This window comes from Anabrus simplex, chromosome 11 (assembly GCF_040414725.1).
Source record: "Anabrus simplex isolate iqAnaSimp1 chromosome 11, ASM4041472v1, whole genome shotgun sequence".
NCBI classification, from domain to species: Eukaryota; Metazoa; Arthropoda; class Insecta; order Orthoptera; family Tettigoniidae; genus Anabrus; species Anabrus simplex.
In genome coordinates this window covers 31,212,097-31,237,532 of record NC_090275.1, presented here as the reverse complement: position 1 = coordinate 31,237,532, position 25,436 = coordinate 31,212,097, and the positions used below count along the sequence as shown (strand labels likewise).

The 25,436-nt window shown below is 37.5% G+C and overlaps 1 protein-coding gene across 1 annotated transcript in view; it reads left to right on the top strand.

The window, feature by feature from the left end:
• The window catches only part of Tip60 (Histone acetyltransferase Tip60), a 48,366-nt gene that overhangs the window by 13,662 nt on the left and 9,268 nt on the right, over window positions 1–25,436 (top strand). The window contains exons 5-7 of the mRNA XM_067155420.2: window positions 7,259–7,405; window positions 10,485–10,568; window positions 21,378–21,702. Of these exons, the coding sequence (XP_067011521.2) occupies window positions 7,259–7,405; window positions 10,485–10,568; window positions 21,378–21,702 (556 nt within the window). The remainder of the gene's footprint in view (window positions 1–7,258; window positions 7,406–10,484; window positions 10,569–21,377; window positions 21,703–25,436) is intronic.

Sequence of the window (25,436 nt, the reverse complement as noted above, 5' to 3'; positions counted from 1 at the left end):
AGAGGCATCTATTCGGTTCTTGTCATTAGCCTTCACAGTCCAGGTCTCACAACCATACAGGAAAACAGAGAACACCAGTGATTCCACCAATCTTATTTTCACTGCTTGGGATAATGCCCGGTTCTGCCAGATCTTTGTGAGTTTAACCATTGCGGCACGACCTAGGACAGTCCGTCGTTTTATTTCTTTATCACAATTTCCCGTGTTACTGATTATGGAGCCCAGATATACACAGTCATTCACCAACTCCAGATCTTTCAGGCATCCTGTTATTTGGATTGGGATTTGACTTTGTCGGTTGATAACCATTAGTTTGGTCTTTTTCATGTTAATTTCTAGACCAAAATCTGAACTAATGATTGTTGCTGTAGAGACCAATTCATCAAGTTCTTGTCCACTTCCTGCAATGAGTGTAGTATCATCAGCGAAGCGTAAATTGTTGATTTTCCTACCGCCGAATGAAATTCCACTATCCCAGCCACCCAGTGCTCTTCTTATTACATACTCTGCATAGATATTGTAGAGTTGGGGAGACAATATGCAGCCTTGTCTGACTCCATTTGTCGCATTGAAAAATTCTGAGCATTCACCGTCCACCCTTATGGTTGCATTATGAGTATTATAAAGACCTTTCAGTAATGACGTTAAGTGTTTTGGGTCTCCACATTCATTGAGCACTTCCCACAACTTGTCCCACTTGACACAGTCGAAGGCGTTTTTATAATCGAGGAAACAAATATAGGCAGGGGCACAGCACTCGCGGCATTTTTCAATTATCTGCCTCATGTTTGTTATTGACTGCCAGTATTACACTATTTACTTAAATTCTAAGCATAGTAAAATTAAAATATAGTATTAGCATTAGAAAATGGAAGAATTTATTGACATTTTTGATTAAATAGAAAATAACTTTGATGTGCAAGTGAGGTTAAGAAGATCTGTTTCAACAAAAATTTATCATTCTGAGAAATGGGATGAAACAGTGTGTTTTTGATAAATTTAAAAGTCATAAGTGAACAGAAAACTTTGTCTTGCATCAAATAAAGGGTGCAATTAAAATGATAACTGCACAAAATAAATGCTATTTTGTCAGAAGCAATGATTCTGGATATTTTAAGATATTATGCTGCAGGCAGTTTTCTCATTAACATCGAGGATCACAGTGGTATTCATGTGTCAACAATAAGTAAAACAGTTAAAAAGATTTCTACAGCCTTAAAACATTTGTCACATCATTACATCAACATGTCAGCTACACATGAAGAAACTGCTTGGTTTAAGCATGGGTTTTATGTGATTGCTCATTTTCCTAACTGTATTTTATGCAATTGACTGCACTCATATTAAAATACAATCCTGTTATAGTTGCTTTATTTAGAATAAATTGCATTACAGATAAATATCTTTGTACATTAGCCCCATGACACCAAGAAGAATACATAATTTAAGCCTTCAATTGCTTTCTTGAACCAAACTAACTGTTATGTGATTGTAGAGTTAGATATACATATAAACAGTCTCCCTATAATATTACTTAAAAAATACTGTTGTTGGTGTGAATACTGTAATTGTGTTGCATAAAAAATATTCCTACATAAATAGTGTAATACATCTGAAGTATATACCTCATCTGGTGGCTGTATCATTAAGGTATCCCATCTATATTATGGTCTCTGGCACCCTAGGTTAGCGGGTTTGAGTCCCATTAGTTGAAAATATTTTTGCCATCAGAATATTGGCTGGCAGGGTTGGAGAGGTGGTAGTATACAATTTCTAATCACTAGATTGTGTACCAAAAGTCTGGATTCAATTCCGAACCTCTCTGCTGTATTTGTATGAAGTGAGGGCATATGATGATGCTATTGATGGTGATTCGTCCGTTGGATGGAGACACTAAGCCTTGAGCAGACCCCTTGGTGCTATTAGCCAGGATTAAGCTATATGCCGGTGCTGGGTTTCACTCTCTCCCTTCCTGTCATCATATATCCTGTCATTCGTTTCATCTTATCTCATTTACTCATCTGATTTGTTTTATGTCCGGAAGGGCATCTAGTCATAGAAACTTGCTACGAAGATTCATTTCATTTCATACCCGACGCTGTAGAGAAACGGGACAAGGGTTTGAGAGAGAGGGAGAGAGAGATATATTAGAACTACATATTTTCAGATTTTAGTTGTAGAAATGTGCATTGTGCTTACATTCTAGGCAACGGTATAAAAAATAGCTGGAAGGTATTAGGGAATTGGAACTTTGCAAGTGGAATGTCATTAGATCTAAATTACATGTTCATTCTGCTTGGAACAGGTATCTTCTTGTGCTAGCGACAGCTCTTTACTGCATTTAATTAAGCTTCAAGATTGGAGAAGCTTTACAGTACTTCTCAAGAAAACTTGTCTTTCCCTTGAGGACATTTCTTACATTTATGAAACATGCAATAAACTATGAAGGAAAAAATATCATGGAAACATTTGCAGCACCAAAGTTTAAACGAAATATTTAAATGTCGTGACTGTCATCATGCTTAATTAACTAATCTGATACTTTCCAAGTTCTTCCAACATATTCTCGACAATTACACTTGGAAAATATCAAATGATGGTGATGCTGTGAAGGAGTTACAGGGAAAACCACTCAGCAGAAAAATACTGAAATTATGAAAACTACATTGCTGGAGGTTAAGTGACGGTACCACAGCTTTATTTTTGAGTGATAAGGTTTTCTGGAATTCTGATCAAATACTACATGACTTAAGTGTGGTTGTTTTGTCATGTTTAAGGCAACTGATCTTGAGAAAATAAGAATTATACTCGATACATCTTTATGGAGTCAGAAAAATAATAAAATGTTCCATGCTTGCTAGTAAATTAGTAATACAATACATTATATTATTTTAAATAAATTCTTTATTATACTTTCCCCATAATTGGAGATTGCCAAAACTGACAATGCTTACAATAGCTCCATGGCTGAATGGTTAGTGTGCTGGCCTTTGGTCACAGGGGCCCTGGGTTCGATTCCTGGCAGGGTCGGAAATTTTAACCGTCATTAGTTAATTTCGCTGGCACGGGGGCTGGGTGTATGTGTCGTCTTCATCATCATTTCATCCTCATCATGACGCGCAGGTCGCCTACGGGAGTCAAATCAAAAGACCTGCACCTGGCAAGTCGAACATGTCCGCGGACACCCCCGGCACTAAAAGCCATACGCCGTTTCATTTCATAATCTGGTATTTAAAAAATGGGGCACTTCTTTACTATACAGTAATTGTTTTATTATATATAAATGTAATTACAATTGAATCTTCTGAATTTTCCATATGTAGACTATGATTGTTAGGAATTCCTCAATAGCTATATAGATGGTTCCTAAGTATATCTAGGGAACCTCTGAGAGTGTATAGGCATACTTAATTTATCAATATAAGGAGAAGAGTATTATGCATACAGTACTACATAATGAGGTATAGGTTACATTATAAAGAAGGGTAGAATCAAATAATAAACTGTATCTCCTAGAGTCTTACTCATTGGTCTGTCTACTGGATCTGAGGTTTGCGAGTTTGATCCCAGCCAAGGACGATGGATTCTAATAGATACCGAGCCTGCTTGGAAATTATTTTCTTGAAATTCACAGAAAAGTTTATTTTCTGAGGAAAGGAATATTGCTAAAAGACCTGAATTTTTATATTTAAACAGTTTTGCTTGTTCATTTAGGTGCTACAGACTTCACAAAACATGTTTTAGGCCCATGGTGGTACTTATTTGTGATAAAGCCTGTTAGAAATAAACATGAAATAATAATGCCTTCTAAGAAATTGAAAGTAGGGGGTAAAATGATACCACACAACACTTTGCACAGATGTTTAACAATATATTTATCAGTATAGCTAGTACCCTGTTGAATTTTTTCTTTATTGATTACATATGATCACATTAATTCTCTACAAACAGCTGATATTAACCCTCAACTAGTTTGGTGCGTGTCAGGTCTCTCTGCTCTATATTTTGTACTTTTTCTCCAAAAAGCCCCAGTTACTAGCAGTTGCCTACCGCTTCTCTTTTTGTTGTGCCGCATGATTATTTGTCTGTAGCATGAGTTGGTCGTTTTGACCCATGCCATACCAAGTAGTATCTTATTTCATTCGTATCTAGATTTTGTTTTATGAATTCTGGAGCTTTTGCGACCTGTTTTCCTTCTGTATTATTTGTTTGCATTGTATTAAGGTAATTTATTTTGAGCAAATGAAAATTCAAGGCAAGTATTCCGTTAGAGGACGACAACATACATCATCTTCTAGAAGCTGGAAAACTGACCGAAAATACTGAAACTGAAAATAATTTCTCCGATGTTGAAGATACGGAAGAGGAAACGGTGCTATATTTGCCCGTCAAAAATGAACAGGAAAACAAAAGAATCATGTAAAATGTGGAAACTGCGCTATAGATCATTGTTGTATGGGGAAGGGCTTCGTTTTTGGCAAAATCCATTAGTTATAATTCATTTGGTCATTCCTTTTCAATTAATGACTTGAAATAAGAAGCTTTTATAATTTTAGTTACTTCAGTCACTTATAGGTTTTATAATGCAAAAAGGAGTAAATATATTTGGTGTGTTTCTTAGGGATGTTAAGTGAGTGGTTTATGTGGAGTATATTTTATTATTGATAATTATGAATAAAGGATGTGTTAAAGATAAATCACACTGTTTTTTACCCAGCCAAAAATAAAACAATAAATATTAAGAGGGTCATTTTGACCTACACCATATTTACATTACCCAAGTCTACCTCACCAGTTGAGGGTTACTTAAACTTCGAGAGTCAACACTAGTTTAAACGGGTAGGCTGTTGTTTAAAGTAAACGAGTATCAGAAATTGATGGAGAAAATGGAAGCATGTTTAAACTAGGTATTCAAGTTGAACTGGTTTAATTTATACCAAATTTAATTCAGTTTGGAGAAAATGGCCGTATTCTGTTCAGTTTTTGAAATTTTGAAATTTTTGAAAAAGCCACAACAAAGAATGGTTTGAAATGAAAAGTTAAAAAAAAGGATTGAATAATTCATATGGATATAGCTATTGGCCAAAGGTATCATACAGTTTTTTAATTTTGAAAAATAAATAAAAAATTAATAGTAATTAAAAATTCCACAAGGCTACACATGAACTAAGCCTTCATTCAGTATTTTATGATTTTGTAAAAAACAAAACAAAACAAAACAAAAAAAACCCAACTGAAAACGTATACCCCTTTTTTTCATTTCCAGCACCTTTAATTTTTAGGTACTTTTTCTTTATATTGTATTGTATTTTCCCCAGTATTGCCTCCTTTTTTATTGTTATTTGTTTCCAGTTAAATTACCGTTTTGGCCCGAGTATAAGATGGCCTCATATAATTCGACCTGAATTTTTGGAAGGTATTTACTACAAAAATAAATAATTAATGAAATTACAACATTGGTAATCAAGCTCTTCTATTACTAAGAATTTTATAAGTCTTACTAAAGTAAATCTAAGAACAAAAGGTTTATTTTAATATAAAATATTGTGGGCTTTTCTTTTATGTAAAGCTGATAGGTGACCAGTGTGTTGGCATAATCTGGCCTGTGGACAGTGCACAATAGAAGTTCGACATTGTAAATACAGTCCTGAATGCCTCATCATTTGTTTACTACACCCTAGACTTGCCTTAAATTTGGTTATCAGAATTTTTAACTTGCTTGCCACCTCCAATGGCTTAACTGTAATAACTTTGTGACTTGTTCGATATCCCTTGTTTTGTTTCTCTGCATGAATACATTAACAAGCCTAAAGGCTGGCCCAGACTTGTTGCGTATCCCTGTATCTGCATTTTGTATCAGTGTGGACAGTACCCTGTGTCGTCTTTCTGTTGCAGAATGTTGATACGGTGATACACAATGGTTTGTTCTCTCATATGATGGTCTTTTTCCGTCGCATCAAAGGGACGACTGGTGATAAACTTAACCATAATAAGTATTGTGTTTGATCCTGTATTGACTTGTCTGAATGTATTAAAGAACTATTTTAAATAGTTTTACTTCTTCAGTAATCAAGGGTATGGATGATTTTCCCGAAACATGTATGGTAAAATTAATAGTTTTCTATCACTATAAGGTACATTGACAAGGCGGACTCAAGTAAAACTATTTAAAATAGTTCTTTAATAGATTCAAAGGAAGCATACGCAGTGCAGACATGCTAGTCTGGACATGCATGCGTTGCATCACACCGTTACTACCCAGTTCCACACAAAGGACACAGTCATCGCCAGACAGTTTAATTCATATTTTTGATCCAGTGTTTGTATTCATAATGGAATGGAGGAAGGAGTGCATATAAAACTAATCAATGAGTACAAGGAGGAGGATGTGATATGGAACCCCCCAAAAACGGAACATTTTAATGAAATTAGAAGGTAGGATGCAGAGGGTCCATCTTTCTGAAACTTTTGTACATTCCACTGATTGATAATTTATGCCTGTCAACAGATGGGACCTATTTTTACACTTCCCTACTAGCATAGACCTTTGATATCCACAAACGTCATGATTTCTTTTCTTTATATGAAGATCTTCATTGTATAGCTCAACACAATAAAGTTTGACCGGAATGCAAAATGCAAGCACAAACTGGTTCACTGCATTATTCAGCATCATCACTGCTAACTGGCAAGTAAAACTAAACTTCCCTGAAGGTGAAAGCTTGCTCCTTGAAGGTGCAGTTTACCCTGTGAAGCTCATGACTTCCAGGCCTTTCTTGTTATTGTGCAGCTCTCCCCGATCTACAATATCTCCTATGGCGAGGGTTCGTATCAGTGTTCGTAATTGCCTTGCATACATATGGGATGACAAAGAACCCTTTGGGGCTGAGTAAAATGTGATCATACTAAGGGGTAATAGTGGAAAGTTGGTATTTTTACTAGCTTAATACAGTTTTGAATTGGGACTTCGAATTTGTGGCGTGCTAAGCGAGAAACCGTATTAATGAGGAACACATTTTGTATGTATAGCACAGTGTATGACTTATTATATTTATGGCAAATGGCTATTATATAATTTGTCACTTTTTATGTACTGTATTTTATTTGTTTGTGTTATGTTCTGGATCTTGGTGTTTACCTGGACTGCTGGGCAGATGTCCTTATTTTGAAATCACTAAAAAAGAATATATGCTTCACCTAATCCTGATATTCTTAGTGTTTTAGAAGTTACTGACAGAGGATTTTTGCTCACATACAGGACTCTCAGGACGGAACGCCATTGCCACGGAGTACCGGAAGTATGGTAGCACACCACGACGATGTGGTAACTCGGATGAAGAACGTAGAAATGATCGAACTGGGCAGGCATCGTATTAGGCCATGGTACTTTTCTCCTTACCCTCAGGTGTGTCATTTTGCATGTCTAAATGTTATCTAAATTATAAGGATTTGTGATTTATTCCAATTTGTGATTAAGCATAATATTTTCTCTGTGTGGTTACTTTCACTCACTGTACAACAATATTTTACACTTCTTTCACCAACAAACATGTAACAGTTCTCTGTGCATTTCTTCTTCTGTCATCGATGTGTTGGAAACTCCCAGGTCAGGCAGTGAATCAACAACCTCCTATTTTCCCCTCTCCTTCCATGACTCCTCTATAAATATTTTCTCCGCCTCCATCTCCGCATGTTTTCTTCCAATATCCTCCTTACTCTTGTCCTACCATCTCTTTCTTGGTCTTTCTCTTGATTTTTTTATCTCCAATATCTGCTCTGTAATCTCCATTGGGGTTCTCCATTCTCCCATTCTTTTCAATTGCGCAAACTTTCATAGGCGATCCCTTCCAATTTTATCTCCCAGTTCTTCTCAATCCCTGTGACTTCCTCATTCTTCTGAGGAACTTCTCTTGCCTGGATTCTGCTTTCTTCCCTGCAGGTGGTCCAGGTATTGCCTGAATAGGCTACGATCAGCACAAAATAGGCCTTGTAAAAGATTTCCGTGCAGTTAATTGGGATGCCTTCATTCCATACCAAATCTATGATCCTTTGGTAAAAACCATTGCTGTTGGATTCCCTGACTTATTCATACCTGCCAACTTTCCCGATTTAGGTGGGAGACTCCCGATTTTCAACTTTCTTTCCCGTTTCCTGATTATTCTATTAATTCTCCCTATTTTAGCATATTTTTTGTGTGAACTTCAAACATATGTTTTCAAATTCCGTCATTTCAGCTTGTTGCAACTTGGCAACAATGCTCTCTCCGCTCTCAGTACACACTACTTCTGCGCTTGGCGTCAGTCTCACGCACGTTCTAGGAGTATCAACATGAATTCCACAAAGTGTTTGTGATCTTTTACTGCGAGTGAGAAACTGAACGTAGTTCGGGAAGCCAAAATTATTGGAAATCGTGCTGCTGGTAGGAAGTACGACATTGACGAGTTGTGTATTCACGATTGGAGAAAGAAGAAAAATGTGCTAATAACATGTAGTGGTGATCGTAGAGACTGAGTGTACAGTTTCCAGAAATTGAAAAAAAAAAAATTTATAAATATGCGACAGAACGGCAGAAATTGCGATATGGTGTGTCAACCGAAATGTGTCAGCTAAAGGCATTAGAAATTGGAAAGGAACTTTCATTGGAAGGGTTTAAGGCAAGCCGAGGATGGGTTTGTAATTTTTATAAAAGAAATGGGTTGAGCATACAAAGGCGTACCTCAATTTTACGGCGTCTTCCTGGTGCCTACGATGAGAAGTTATTGTTGTGTTAACGTCACAGAATTCAGTTGCGGAAGGAAAATGCATATTTGCTTTCCCAAATTGGCAATGCAGATCAGACACCAGTCTACTTTGAAATGCCAGTGGACAGGACTGTGAATGTTAAGGGTGCGAAAAGTGTTACCATTAGAACAGGCGGTAATGAAAAACAACGGTGTACGGTAATGTTGTGTATTCTCGCCGACGGAACCAAATTGTCGCCGTACATTGTTCCCAAGCGAAAGACGTTTCCTAAGAATCTACCCGCTGGTGTTATTGTCAGATCTCAGAACTCTGGCTAGATGGACATTTCACTTGTGGAAGACTGGGTAAAGTGTGTCAGGCAACGTCGCCCTGGTGCATTATCGGGACAAAAGAGCTTGCTTGTTCTCGACAGTTACCGCGGCCACACAAGAGATGCTGTGAAGAAACATATCAAGGATGGGAAAACCGACCTAGCAGTCATTCCGCACGCAATGGCGTCTATGCTACAGGCGCTGGATGTCTGCGTGAACCGTCCATTTAATGCAGCCTTGAAACAGCTCTATATAGAATGGATGGCGGCTGATAATCATACACTGACGCCAACTGGTCGCATTCAGCGCCCGGAAGTTCAGCTGCTGTGTTTGTGGATTTTGACGGCATGGAATCGTATCCCTGGAGACCTCATACGGAAGTGCTTCAGGAAATGTAATATATAAGTAATAATAATAACAACGTAAACGTTTCCACCTTTTCAATACTAAAATATATTCACAAAATTATAAATTACACGGTACTAGTTTCGACCCATCTAGGGGTCATCATCAGCCGTATTGGAGCAAAGATCACTTTTGGCGAAATCCTAAGAAAATGTCATTTTAAAGAATAACAAGTGAAATGAGATGTTATTATGGTAATAGTTAATAATACAAGGAATATACATACTAAGAGGTTTTTAACAAAGAATAAAGTATAAATGGGTGTTGTAAAAATTATAATCATGGAAATGTAGCATTTCCAGTGCTATGGATGGCAGCGATGACGACATTTTATGGGAACATGATGGTGATGAAAGTTCCAAAGTTGGTACTGATGATGATGATGATGATGATGATGATGAATGAACTCGTTGGATATTGTTCTGGAAATGTTTGTTTACTTTTATTTGTATTTTCTAATAATTTGATGTGTGTTAGTAAAGATTGTAAATAATTTTGATTTCACTTTTTTTTAAAAATTTGTTCTTTCAAAAAGGGTGCCGGTCTTATTCTGTGGTGGGTGGTATTCAAGATTGTACGGTAAGGGATTGTAATGAATTATCAAGGGAAATGTTCAATAAATTTCCCAGATGTTTGAAAATGTTTAAGAAAAAGCTAGGCAAACGATTTGTAGGTAATCTACCACTTGGGCAGCAGTTCTAAATGCAGATCATTGATTGATTGGATTGATTGATTGATATCTCTAATTCAGTTGCTCATCAGCATGTATCAACTGAGTTATATGTATAATATTTCAGCACTATATACTGGTATATATTTCAGTCTTTACAGTGCTTTAATTATTCACAAATATTGATAGGACTGTCCAGATAGGAAAATGGAAAGACACCTATATACTATGTAGATGTGATCAACATCTTAGTGGCTCTATCAATTTTCCTGTGTTACCTTGATAATATTGCCTGTATTCTGCTTTTATTTGACAATCATCCTTTATCAAGATTTTTGGTATGGTTTGTTTTCCAGGAACTCGTCAACCTTCCATGTATATATATCTGTGAATTCTGCCTGAAATTCAGGAAGAGTAGAAAATGTTTAGAAAGGCATTTGGTACGTATACTTGATAAAACATTTCACTGCATTTTATTTATATTTATCATTTATATATTAGTTTGTATTGAAGAGAACAGCTTGGTGTTTCATATTTAACCACTTTCAGTTTATTGTGCTTTGTTGTTGGAAGATGATGTTGAACTTAATAGGCTACCTGTAAGTTGTGGTTACCTTGGAGCTACAATATTTGTAAAACAAAGAACTTCTGTTTACTGGAAATTCTTGAAACTCTTGAACATGCACATTCAGTACTTTACCAACAGTTCTGTTTACCTTAGCCATTGTAAATTAAGCCTTCCTACAACAAATAATTTCACTCAAATGTTTGGACACAGCCAACAACCCTTTCATCAACAACACATATCATGAGGAAGGTGTTCATTCCCTCCAGGAACTGAATGTAGCGCACAACAAAAATCTTTACCATAAAAAGAAACCACTTTTCCCTTTGCGAAAGTCAGATGATCATAAATATATCTCCTGGTCACGGCCATTCATCAATGGCTGCTAATTTCAGATGGTAACCAGTCATAAGACATAGCCTGCACAGTTGTTATGGTTACACTTCATCACACATTTTGTTATGTCACATTACACAAATGTTTGGATGACCCCCAGCCATAAGACATATTTGTTAAAAAAATCTTCCTCGATACTAGGAAAGTGTGCAATACTCTGAGAGATTCAGAATGTAATAAACTACTATATCCTGTGTAAAATATCTAGGGTTATGAATTTCATGTTGTTGGTCCGTACTGAACTGAGAATAACATATGAATAGTAACACAGTAAGGTTTCCACCTATTCAGTACTAATATGTATTTACAATGTTATAAATTACATGGAACTAGTTTCGACCCGCCTAGGGGTCATCATCAGCCATATTAAAGCATACATACGTATTTTGTCGAATCCTGAAAACATGTTATTTTTAACTGTAATAATCGTATGGATTTTATAATTTATAAAGTGAAGTTTGGTAATGAGATGAGAAATGTTAGTATGGTACAGGTGAGTAGTAAATAATAATATATATACAAACAAGTTTGGAACAAAGTACTAGTGGGGTGCTTAGAGTTGTAAAATATAACCTCGTGGATGTCAGTAGTCCTCATACTAAAGAAACAATGTAAAATAACACATATAAACATATATACAAGTATGTACAAAGTCTGGAGAGTAAAGAGTGATACTCTTTTTTAATGTTGAGTTGGCTTGACACTGATCACTTAAGCGGAGAAATTAGGTATTTGGTGTATTAAAGCTGTGTTGGTCAGTTGCGTTGTTGATTGTTGGACGTGAAGTTGTTTTTGAATTTCTGGTTGAGAAGAAGGTGGAAACTGCGCGTGGATATATTGATTCTCAGTTCTTAGCGGAAACCAAATTGGACCTGTTTAAATGGAGAAAGTCAGTAAAAACAAAATGGAGATAGGAAAAGGTTAACATAAAGTGAAAGGACGCTTACCTCGCGCTGCGGTGTGTGTAGTATAGCTGATGGTGTGCGATTGGTGGCGGGGAGAGAAGTGTGGGCAGAGAGGAGGGCAGGCGCGTGCGGGTTAGGAGGGGGTTAGGAGGGGGTTAGGAAGAGTGGGGGTGGCTTGGGGTGAGGTGGAGGTGGGGAGCTTTTAAGGCGGGGCTGAAGGGTGCGGGAAAAAGGGTAATTGTCTCGGAAAGGTACCTTTGATTAGACTTAGGATTGAGTTTTGGTTGGCTGAATTATTGTTTCTGAGGAAAGTGATGAATAGATCGAAGAGTATGTTGGGTTTCTCTGAGATTTCATTGAGATTGTGACTGGCGTTGAAGTATTGGTCTAGGTGTATGTAGTAATTTTCCATTATGTTCAGTAAAGGGCCCTTGTTTGCTAATTCGAGGATGTCCATGTCCTGTTCGATATTGGTGAAATTATGGTTATAATCATGCATGTGTTGGCCGATGGCTGAAAACCTGTTGTATTTTATTGCATTAGTGTGTTCGTGGTATCTGGTATTGAAGTTTCTACCGGTTTGTCCGATGTAGGATTTTTCACAGGTGTTGCATTTGATCCTGTAAACTCCTGATTTTACAAAACTGCTGGTCTTGTTGATGTGTGAAGTATTGTGTAAGACGTTCGTGTTCTTATTGTTGGTTTTGAAGGCTATTTTAACGCCTTGTTTCTTGAAGGTATTGGTTAACTTGTAGATATCATTGTTGAACGTGAAGGTGGAGAATGTTAGAGGTTTAGTCACTTCTTTTTTGAGGGTAGTTTTAGGGCGATGTTTTTGTTTATTGATTATCCTTTCTATAAAACGAGCCACAACAACCTAGTTCACCGAGCCTTCAGCATACCCATGTCCAAGAAAGATCTAAAGAACGAACTTAACACAATTCGCGGAATTGCAAAATACAACGGCTTCAGCAATCATTTTATAGAAAGGATAATCAATAAACAAAAACATCGCCCTAAAACTACCCTCAAAAAAGAAGTGACTAAACCTCTAACATTCTCCACCTTCACGTTCAACAATGATATCTACAAGTTAACCAATACCTTCAAGAAACAAGGCGTTAAAATAGCCTTCAAAACCAACAATAAGAACACGAACGTCTTACACAATACTTCACACATCAACAAGACCAGCAGTTTTGTAAAATCAGGAGTTTACAGGATCAAATGCAACACCTGTGAAAAATCCTACATCGGACAAACCGGTAGAAACTTCAATACCAGATACCACGAACACACTAATGCAATAAAATACAACAGGTTTTCAGCCATCGGCCAACACATGCATGATTATAACCATAATTTCACCAATATCGAACAGGACATGGACATCCTCGAATTAGCAAACAAGGGCCCTTTACTGAACATAATGGAAAATTACTACATACACCTAGACCAATACTTCAACGCCAGTCACAATCTCAATGAAATCTCAGAGAAACCCAACATACTCTTCGATCTATTCATCACTTTCCTCAGAAACAATAATTCAGCCAACCAAAACTCAATCCTAAGTCTAATCAAAGGTACCTTTCCGAGACAATTACCCTTTTTCCCGCACCCTTCAGCCCCGCCTTAAAAGCTCCCCACCCCCACCTCACCCCAAGCCACCCCCACTCTTCCTAACCCCCTCCTAACCCGCACGCGCCTGCCCTCCTCTCTGCCCACACTTCTCTCCCCGCCACCAATCGCACACCATCAGCTATACTACACACACCGCAGCGCGAGGTAAGCGTCCTTTCACTTTATGTTAACCTTTTCCTATCTCCATTTTGTTTTTACTGACTTTCTCCATTTAAACAGGTCCAATTTGGTTTCCGCTAAGAACTGAGAATCAATATATCCACGCGCAGTTTCCACCTTCTTCTCAACCAGAAATTCAAAAACAACTTCACGTCCAACAATCAACAACGCAACTGACCAACACAGCTTTAATACACCAAATACCTAATTTCTCCGCTTAAGTGATCAGTGTCAAGCCAACTCAACATTAAAAAAGAGTATCACTCTTTACTCTCCAGACTTTGTACATACTTGTATATATGTTTATATGTGTTATTTTACATTGTTTCTTTAGTATGAGGACTACTGACATCCACGAGGTTATATTTTACAACTCTAAGCACCCCACTAGTACTTTGTTCCAAACTTGTTTGTATATATATTATTATTTACTACTCACCTGTACCATACTAACATTTCTCATCTCATTACCAAACTTCACTTTATAAATTATAAAATCCATACGATTATTACAGTTAAAAATAACATGTTTTCAGGATTCGACAAAATACGTATGTATGCTTTAATATGGCTGATGATGACCCCTAGGCGGGTCGAAACTAGTTCCATGTAATTTATAACATTGTAAATACATATTAGTACTGAATAGGTGGAAACCTTACTGTGTTACTATTCATATGTTAAAATATCTACGCGCTAGGTATTGTACAAGTAGGAAATGCAGTTGTAAAGGGCGTACGTGCATTTTCCTATGTTGGTTTTATCATGGCAGCAAAAAATTAAAATGTCTAAGAGTAAAATAGTGTCACTTTCAAAGGATTTTACAGCTTGCCAAAATAGTCTGTTAATAATTTTTGTTTTTTGATGGAGATGCATCAAAACTGCCTTTCAAACCAGGGGATAAAAAAAAAAATGTTTGGCTTGTTTAGTGCAGATTCTTTGTGATACTGGACTCTCTGTGCCCTTTTCTGATTAAACTTAATCACCATTGCCTTATCTAAATCTTTGTATGTTGATTTCTTTATTGCTTTCCTGTTTTTCATCCCACTTGAACTGGAAGATGAAGAAAAGGAAATTAGTAGAGAACTTGGTTATAGTGACATTGGGTTAAGTGATACTTTGTCTAAAGTGTCATGTATTCATTCCATGGTACCAATATATTCCTTATAAGAAAAGTGTTTCTCAGCCTTGCTTAATACGACAAGGATGTATGTGTCTACCTGATATATAATGTCATTTTAAACTTCTGTTTGGATTGGGATTTTCTAAGTACCAAAGTATTTTGAGAGATCTGCTGTATTGTATGTCAACCATTTTTAAAAATTTACAAAACAGTGTCCCATTGCAAGTAGCCCCAAAGGGCTCAGTATACCCATATGACAATGATAATTAGCATTATAATAACAATATCAAAATATGGATGTAATATTTCAAACACCACCTAGAGGTGTGGATTAAGATAGTGATTTAGAATTTGACAACTCTTCTTTAGTACTATGGTGACTATCTCATCTTGTACGGAAGTTGGAATGTGATATTTCTTTCGAAATTCCTCAAAAAACCAAGGTATAGCACCTCATGTTCCTGTCAGTAGACCTATTACATCAACGCATTTGAGCTTATACCTGTCTTTGAAATAATTAACGGTAGGTTCATAGATAGCTTTCTTTTCTTTATCCACCTCCTCAGCTTGTTGAATACCAGCCTCAAATTGGACAGAATGGCCAATTATTATGCCATGCCTAGAGGTGTTGGAATAATGCAACTCTTCTACTAGACCCATCTGAGGAAATGCATGGGATTTCTTCGTGCACTTGCCACCGTTTCTGTCGCAAAGCATTACCGATCTTGGAGCCCATCATGGCATGGGGTTTGTTATGTTGTAATGTTCCTCTATCACAGAATCCTAAGACATCTCCAAGTGATTTGTTCTTGGTGCAGTGTCTGCATTGGGTACCGTCTAAGAATCTACCTGGAATGGTCCAGACAGCCACCATGTTTGTGTTCATTTTAAGGCAGGTGATCTATTCAGATGTGGATAATCCAGTTTTGTTAGAAATCCATTTGTTATAGTCAGATACATCTCCAAAGACTTCAATACCCCTACCATGTCCAGGTAATGTCTTCCAAGTTTCAAATATACAAGTTCTTAGATCTTTACAAAGCTTCTTAACTCATGTTTTATATTCTTGTTCCAATACAGCTTACTATTGAGAATATCAGGATGTAAAATAACATTTCAAATTAATTTATCAACGTCCTCCAAGAACAATTGTGACATTTGATGTAATGGAGCCATTTTCAAGGAATAAACAAGCTTTGGCCATAAATACTGATTGACTATATTTATTTTCTGGTCAGGGCATAACATTGAATAAGACACCAAAACCTGAAATGCTATGGAGAATAGACTGTGATTTTGTGAATCAATATGAGTATGAGAGCCTCCGTGGCTCAGACGGCAGCGCGTCGGCCTCTCACCGCTGGATACCGTGGTTCAAATCCCGGTGACTCCATGTGAGATTTGTGCTGGACAAAGCGGAGGCGGGACAGGTTTTTCTCCGGGTACTCCGGTTTTCCCTGTCATATTTAATTCCAGCAACACTCTCCATTATCATTTCATAGCATTTATCACTCATTAGTAAATCACCTTGGGAATGGTGACCCCATTGTAATAACAGCCTATATATGTTTCATTCATTACATCCCTGACCCGGTCAATGACTGGAAAAAAGGTTGTAGGTTTTCAATATGAGTATGAAACGTATGCAACAATATACGATGTCCTGGTTATTTAATGGGGGCACAAATGGACAATAATATTGCTAAGTGCAGTGAGCCATAGTAACCATTTACAGGAGGAAACAAAAGAAGACGATAAAAAGTGGGAAGTCTCTATCCCAGTAGTGAGTAATACTTCAGAAGCCACCAGAGTTGTGAATATGTACTAGACAACCGGGGGAGGATGCAAAGAAATTTTGAGTCAAGTTGTGAAGATGGAACATTATTTTGAAAATGTGTATTGGTGGGCAAGCAGGAGAAGTTAGATAAAATTTACTCATTATTATTTCTGAATGAAGACTTTCAGTGATGGCTGTACAGTAAAACCTCGTTAATTTGAAGTCGTTGGGACTCAAAAATCGGACTTCGAATTACGTGATTTCGAATTAACTGCCAATTCGCAATTCAGAAGTACCAACCCTTGCCGCATTACGAAATATTCTAAGTCCCGTTACTGCATGCAGTTAACCTTGATTCACAGTTTATACCTTTCAAATGCCATGAAAAAAGAACTATTTCCAAAATGTATCCAAAAAGGTGCATTTACAGTATTCAAATAATGCACTTTCATATCTCACTGGCAAATATAACCTCACACAACGAAAGAAAGAAAAAAAAAAAAAAAAAGCACCATTCAAAGACGAGGAGAAATCTATGCTGGCTCCCATGTGCAAGTGGTTTATTCATTGGAGTACTATACTGTATGCATTTTAGATGCCTTGTATTTACACAGAAAGTGCCCGATGCCCTTAAAATCAAACTTTCCTATGACTCTATCCTTGTACGATTTCCCGCCATGGCACTTCTCTCGTACTTCAGAAATGTAAACACTTGCCGCGTCACTAAGTATTCTAAGACCCACTAATACATTCAATCACCTCGATTCACAGTTTAAACCTTTCCAATGCCATGGAAAAACTATTTCCGAAATGTATCCAACAAGGTGCATTTACAATGTTCAAATAATGTACTTGGATAAATCACTGACGAACATAATCTCACGCAACGAAAGAAAAACAATCACACAATTCAAAGACAAGGATAAATTATGCTGCTTCCCCTGTGCAAATGCATGATTTTTTGGATATCTGTACTGTTTGCATTTTTAGATGTTTTGTACTGGGATGGAAAGTGTCCGACGCCCTTAAAACATTGTAGCATATAGAACTTTTCTATGACGAGGGGATAAAGTTTCTCGCTTCCATGTGCATTGCAATTGCAATGCACTTCAATGACCCCATCCCCGACCCTTGTACGATTTTTCCGGCTGGCACTTTCTCCTTTAAAACCATAAGACCGTTTGGGCTCGCATTAAAATAAAGCAATGCAGTTTCATCGGCAATGACAGTATTGTTCGGTGCCTATGAATTTATTATATGAGCCACGCTTTTTTGTCAACTGTCGGCATCGCCAGTGTTTGCACATTTTGTTTTCCCGCACACTGCCTGTTGCGTGATGTTACGGCGTTCCTTAAAAGGTTGAATACAAAAGAATTCCGATTTCATTCAACTTGGCAATCATGAAGCACGCTGTAGACCCACCGAAGTGAGTGTAAGTGCGGAAAGCTACCCCTCCACGTTCCGAAACACACGTTCTATTATGACGCGGATAAATTTCGAGTTGAAATTACTCTGTAACATACTATTGTTTTAAAATGTAAAGGCAGTATCGAATTAAAAGTCTGAATATCGGTAATGGGGCCGACATTGTACTTCAAATTACGAATTATCCGTATTTCGAATTAAATAATTTAAATAACATGCAAAAGTGTATCTCATGTTTTCGGGAACGAGAGCTTCTTCGAATTACGTGGGATTTTGAATTAACCGATTTCGAATTATTGAGTTTCTACTGTACATACTGTCCTATAGATCTAAGTTTAACTTCTTCTCTTCTCCTTTAGTGCTTGTCCCCCCTGGTGGCAGGGTCCACAGTGTGGATTTGTTGGTCTCGGACCAGTTTGGTTGGAGATTTATAGCCTTCAAAGTCGTTGTGCACTGTATCGGCCCGTCGCTGTCTTGGTCATCCTTTGGGCCTCTTTCCAGTAATTTCTAATGTATACGCTGACTTCGCCAATGTATTGTCCTGTGTGCGCAACACATGCCCAATCTAACATAGATGGCTTTCCCGCATTTTCTTCTGGATCGGTGCAATACCAAAACGTTTCCTAATAACATTGTTTAAAATGTGATCCAGTCTAGTGATGCCAACTGTTCACCTCAGCATCTTTGTCTCTATGACGCTTAGTCAGCGTTCTACCTCCTTTGTACCTGGCCAACACTCGGTGCTGTAGAGAGTGACAGGACGGATAACAGTCTGGTAGATCTTAGATGGTATTTCATCGGATGGTTGCAGGTGACACCTTTTGTTGTTCATCTCTTCAGTCACGCTGCGTGTATCCTTATGTTGACCTCAACATTACGTCAGCCATCATCCGAGATTATGGAGCCAAAATACTTAAATTTCGCTACTCATGGTAGATCTTCACCATCAATGTTGATAGTTCCAACTTCTTGAGGATCTAACATAATGCATTTTGTCTTCTTTTTGTTGAGGCGCATGTCTATTGTGTTAGTTGGTTGTTCCACTCTCTGTCTGGCGCTAGAGATCAAGCTTATTCTCCGCGGCCAACATGACATCATCAGCATAGAGAAGTGTCCATGGTATTGGTTTTTGCACGTCTGATGTAACGGTATCCGTCACAAGAATGAACAGCAGTGGTGATAAGGCACAGCTTTGGTGAACTCCTACCGTGATGCGGAAGTCATTGGATGCTCCTGTGGCAGCTTGAACATAATTCCGTAGTTCTACGTAGAGTAACTGTTCCCACTTAACAAGGCGCTCTGGAATGTCATGCTCTTGTAGTGCTAACCAGATTAGGTCACGTGGTACCCGATTGAAGGCCTTCTCAATGTACAGAAAAATGAGATGCAGCATGGCAGGTCTAAGTTTAATTGTATGAGCTAAAACTCTTGTCTGGAATTTAACACTGTATTTGGTCTTGTATGTACAGTAGAGCTTAACCGACCTTCGCTAATCTGACTCAAATTGCATATCGTGAACAATTCTGTTGACTGAGAAGGAATCGGATAAGATTACTGACAGTGAAGAAATTAGCACAGAAAACTTGGGCAGTATGTTGCCTTTGCTGAGACAAATCCCTGGATGTGCAGATGCAACTGATGATGACATCAGTGAGTGATTTGTCCTTGATGACAAGTTTGAAGCGACTGATAAAGACATTTATCTTTAAATAATAACAGTAAGTTGTTTTCTTATTTTGTCCACCTAATCAGTACATTAGACACAAACAATTAGGATTTTGTTCTTGTTAAAATATTCATTGACATGTTATTTAAAAATATGGTACATGTTTTGCCTTAAATTTTGCAGGCATCATCGGCCATGATTTGACCTTAAAATAAAATCAGGCACCTGATTAACTTATGAACTAATGTTAAAATAAGACTATACTAGAAAGAATCTCGAATAAAAATTAACATGTGGTAAAACTATTGAATTGATAGTTTTACAAGGCTTGTAATGATAAAAACATTGTCACTATTGCTAATTACCGTGTAAAAGAAAACCTAGTTGAAGAAGGTGGTGCCAAAATAATGTACTCATACAAAGAAGAATTCAAAGCTCTTGAAGCAGCATTGAAATACATGGAGCAACCAGAACGAATCTACAGCACTTAAGAGTTTCTTCTACCGAGTGAGTTGGCTGTGCAGTTAAGGGCACGCAGCTGTGAGCTCGTATTCGGGAGATAGTGGGTTCAAACCCTTCTGATGGCAGCTGTAAAGATGGTTTTCTGTGGTTTCCCATTTTCACACCAGGAAAAGTCAGCCCTGAACCTTGTTTAAGGCCATGGCTGCTTCCTTCCCAGTTCTAGTCCTTTCCTATCCCATCATAGCCATAAGACCTACCTGTGTCAGTGCGACATAAAGCAACTTGTAAAAAAAAGAAGGTGTTACTATTCCAGAGAACACATGACATGATGGCATGAAAAAGACAGTCGGCAGGCAAGCAAATATATATTACAAACTTTTAAAAATCTGTATCAACATCCCTTTATGCTCAAACGTTTAACTGTATTGTACACTGAATATAAATATCACTGTATCAATAATAATGTATCCGCAAGCAATTCATGACATTCTTGCTTATCTGATGTCCTGCCCTCTTGATTACATTCGATAAGCGGGAATCACTGAACTTAGTGGTAAGATTAAAAGTAAATATGTACATTCTAAATTAAGCCTAATTGAGTTTTGTCCGTATCATTTTCCATCTCATGACGCAGTTTATCAGATCCCTTGGATGTCGTCGTAAACAAGTTTCACTATAATTCATTATTCTTCTTTCTCAAATCGCGTACTGCTGGAGTGCTTGTTGTGTAACAGTTCTGCGTTATTTTAATTGCCGAGTTATTTCTTTTTTTTGTTCATTACTGAGAACTTTACTTTTATGCTTCAATTCATTAATGATAACTCATCTGTGTATCCTACACAATCTATTTCTTGCAACATGCTACGTATAACATGGCTGGAACACACACAGCGCTGTGTCATGCCGCTCATGGTAAAGCGCAGAGTTTGTGGAGCTGAAGCTCGATTCACAAGTGTACAAAACGTCGCGAGGGAAAAGGGAATTTTTATGATTAATTCGTGAACAGGTTAATCTGCACCCGGATAATTGAGAGTTAACTGTGGTTAGATCTCTTGTCTGTCCCCTTTCCAGGTAATGCAGTTTGTAATAATGTGTTTACCTTACAAATTTTTGTTCTTCTATTTCAGGCGAAGTGCAATTTACGACATCCTCCGGGGAACGAAATATACCGCAAAGGGAGCATTTCCTTCTTCGAGATTGATGGACGCAAGAACAAAGTATATGCTCAAAATTTATGTTTATTAGCCAAATTATTCCTCGATCATAAAACGCTCTACTACGATACGGATCCTTTCCTTTTCTATGTGATGACAGACTTTGACAATCGAGGATTTCACATTGTCGGTTACTTCTCTAAAGAAAAGGAATCCACGGAAGATTACAATGTGGCGTGTATACTTACTATGCCACCATATCAACGAAAAGGCTATGGGAAGTTGCTCATTGAATTTAGTAAGTTCTTTGTATGTAATGCCTTTTTTTGTTCCAATGTTGAAATGCTTCTGCTTACTGTGCTATTTTGTGTAAAGTTCTCTACTATAGCCTTGTAAACTCTCTCCCTGAAACCTATGTAAACGTTTATGCTTCCATTTAATGCATTATTCTGGACAAAACATGCTTATTTTTTATATATTGTCAGCTAGAAGTCCTTTTCAGATGCCTTATTCTATTGAGAGTTTTCAAGAATCAGCCCGATGTTAGCAAATACAAGGGGCATAAGAACAATCGAGTGATAAAAGTATAATTATTGGTGAAAACGCAGGAAGTTTACTGTATGTTGATGGGTGGAAGGCAGTAAAGGAAACCTAAGGAACACACATTCTGTAATACTGTAAAAAAGACAAACCTACCACTTGATGCAGAGCCGTTGCCTACGCTATAATAGAAGGCCTGGACAAGCCGACACATTTCTGGGCGAACAAAGTAGTTCAGGCAATGGCCGCTTGGATCGCATTTATGTTCTGTTGTTCTCATGTTCTGTCTATATCCTTATATTGAAGATTCATGCAATACATATGTGATGTGTGCTTGATCACAGTCGCGACACTGAAACGTCTCTTTAAACTTTAGAGCGGTAAGGAATTTCAGCTTTCGGACAAGGTTACATTTTCCAAGATATCCTAACGCCCGCGTTGTAAATATTTATACATTTTAAAAAAGACGAATTTGCGTCGGCACTTTGTCGGGGAGCAGAATTCCCCTCACAGTACTTACACTGTAATCTGATTCGACAAAGTGCAAGCTACATATTCTGGAGTTATCATTAGGAGCCCAAAGAGATCCTTTTCTGCTGCCATGTCGAGAAATAGCAAGCCTCAATTTCTCTCGTAAACTCGGATCTTTAGGAAAAAGATGAAAACTTATATTTGTGTGTATTTCTTCGCTGTGTCACATGTGCAGTTAGGCACGCAACAATAAACCATCTCAACCTACAGAATGGAAAGAGAAACTTGACGGTAATTGGCACCGGGGGCTCTGAAATTTTGAGCGTGGGTTGGCGACCATGGGGCCTTTAGCTGTGTCCTGGCATTTCTTCCACTTACTTGTGCCAGGTTCCTCACTTTCCTCTATCCTATCCGACCTTCCTTGGTCAACTCTAGTTCTTTGCCGACCCCAACGCTATAGGTTTCCGAGGGCTAGGGCGTCTTTCATTTTCACGCCCTTTGTGGCCCTTATCTTTCTTTGGCCGATACTTTCATTTTTCGAAGTGTCGGTTCCCTTCCAGGTTTTCTCTCTGATTAGTGTTATATAGAGGATGGTTGCCTAGTTGTACTTCCTCTTAAAACAATAATCACCACCACCACATTGACAGTAATTTGAAACCACATAACTAAACAAATGCTAATGCATCTCAGCAACCATCCATATATTGAAAATCGTAAGACCAAATAAATTAAAAAATGACAAAACTCTTCATATTTCATGTTAGATAACGCCTTACCTTATAAAATTAAGTTTAATATGTTATTTCTTCTCATAAAACACGTTGCAGTAACACATGCAATCATAGAATTCACGCCAAACAACAGAACATAAACGCGAACCTAGCGGTGGAAAAGAGAAAAACTATTACCCCGCTTTTAAAGCAAGAAATTGGCTTTCTGTCTAGGCCTTTTGTTGATGGGTGTAAGGCAGTAAAGGAAACCTAAGGAACACACGTTCTGTAATACTGTAAAAAAGATGAACCTACCACTTGTTGCAGAGCCTATTGATTACTTTTCACTATTTTTTGACAGTGAGTAATTCGGCACAGTTGCTTGATGTAAACCTTATGCATTGTATGTTAATTAGGAAAGGTACCCATTTTGTGAAGTATGAAGGTTCTTAGGTACAGAAGTAAGTATTTTTATTGCATATCAGTTTTGTATCAGATATTATTGGTTATTATTATACAATAAATACAGGCCCCAGACAAGGTGACAGATTATCCCCACTGCTCTTCAATGTGGCTCTAGATTACATCATGAAAATTTGGTAAAAAGAAAACCCATCTAAAATCAAAATTGGAGAAAAACCCTCAATGAGGGTTTGCAGATGATTTAGCTCTTTTATCCCTTGACATGGAAGAAGTCTATGCTCAGATCACCAGTCTCCAGAAAATTGCATTAAAAATAGGATTATAAATATCCTTTGAGAAAACTGAGATCATGCCAATGAAACCCCTTGACATAAACAAAGTCGTCATAAACGATAAAAAAAATTAACATAGTCCTACAATTTTAATACCTTGGAGAAATCATTATGCACAACTTAAGTGAGAAAGCAACGTGGATAAATAGAACCAACAAAATGAAAAAAAGCACAATTTCTAACCTGGTCAACTTTTAACAAAAAAATGCTTGTCAATAGACACTAAGATCCAACACTACAAAACTGTAACTTGCCCAAAGCCACTTACGTTTGCAAAACCTTGTGTCAAATTAAAGATGAAAGAAGAACTGATCAGCTCCTCAAAACTGAAGGAAGAATTACTAGAACTTGCATAAATAAAAACATCTTATGAACTTGCTTGATTACTCCAAACATATCCATGCCGGCTATAGAAATTTCTCATCCGCAAAGGGTTAATTGAATATCATGTTTAGCACTGGTAACAGATTCCTTTTCCGTGGTTTCCCATTTTCACACCAGGCAAATGCTGGGGCTGTACCTTAATTAAGGCCACGGCCGCTTCCTTCCAACTCCTAGGTCTTTCCTATCCCATCGTCGCCATAAGACCTATCTGTGTCGGTGCGATGTAAAGCCCGTAGCAAAAAAAAAACAGATTCCTATCTAAGGTACTTACCTGCCAGACAAATGCCTGGCTGTAAGTTAATTTAAGGTCAAGTCATGGTTGTTACCTTTTTGCTATAGCAGTGTTGCTGAAAACCTACTGTGGTCTTAAAAAGCTTTTCGTGTCTGGTCAGGCTCTACAGATTTTTAGTGTAGTAGCTGTACTTTCTACAGTATATTTAGGGCATTTCTTTAGCGTACTATGTTTTGTTTTCTTTTGCTTTCATAATATTGGCCCAGTTTATTCAAACTCAGTTAACAGAACGCTAACAACATGTTAAGATTCTTGCTTTTATCCAAGTGTTTCCTGGGAAATATTAGCTAACACGCTGTTACCTTTGACGAGAGTCCCGACCAGTGCGAATCGAGAAGGCAGTGGGAGAACCATGTGGTGTTTTAGCGCACTCTGATGCGCTTTTATTTGAATACAGCTGTAAACCAAGGAGTGTGAAGTCAACATAATGAGGCTGTCTTGACTGTGAATTAGTTCTTGCTGTGTAGACCAATATAATTTGGGAGAAGATGTCTTTTAGAAAATATTTCCAATCATGTATATTTTACAGAAAATAAGCATACCAATGGGTGTATGCTGAAAGGCAAAAATGAGGCTTGGTAGAAAATTTATAAATAGTTTAATGCCCACAGCAAGGTTAACCAATGTACAATTAAGCAAATAAAACAACTCTATGAAAACATGAAAAGAAACGCGAAGATAGAAAATGCCGTTGACAGGATGGAGAGATATTGCACAGGAGGAGGAACATACCAGCCTAAATTAACAGTAAAGTCAATGAAATATACATATTGTTTCTGATTTTAAACATGCATATTAGAAATTTTATTCCTCGTTGGCCTGGTTCTGTGTACAGCAGTACTATTCTCAATAACTGCCAGGTTAGAACACAATTTGAAAC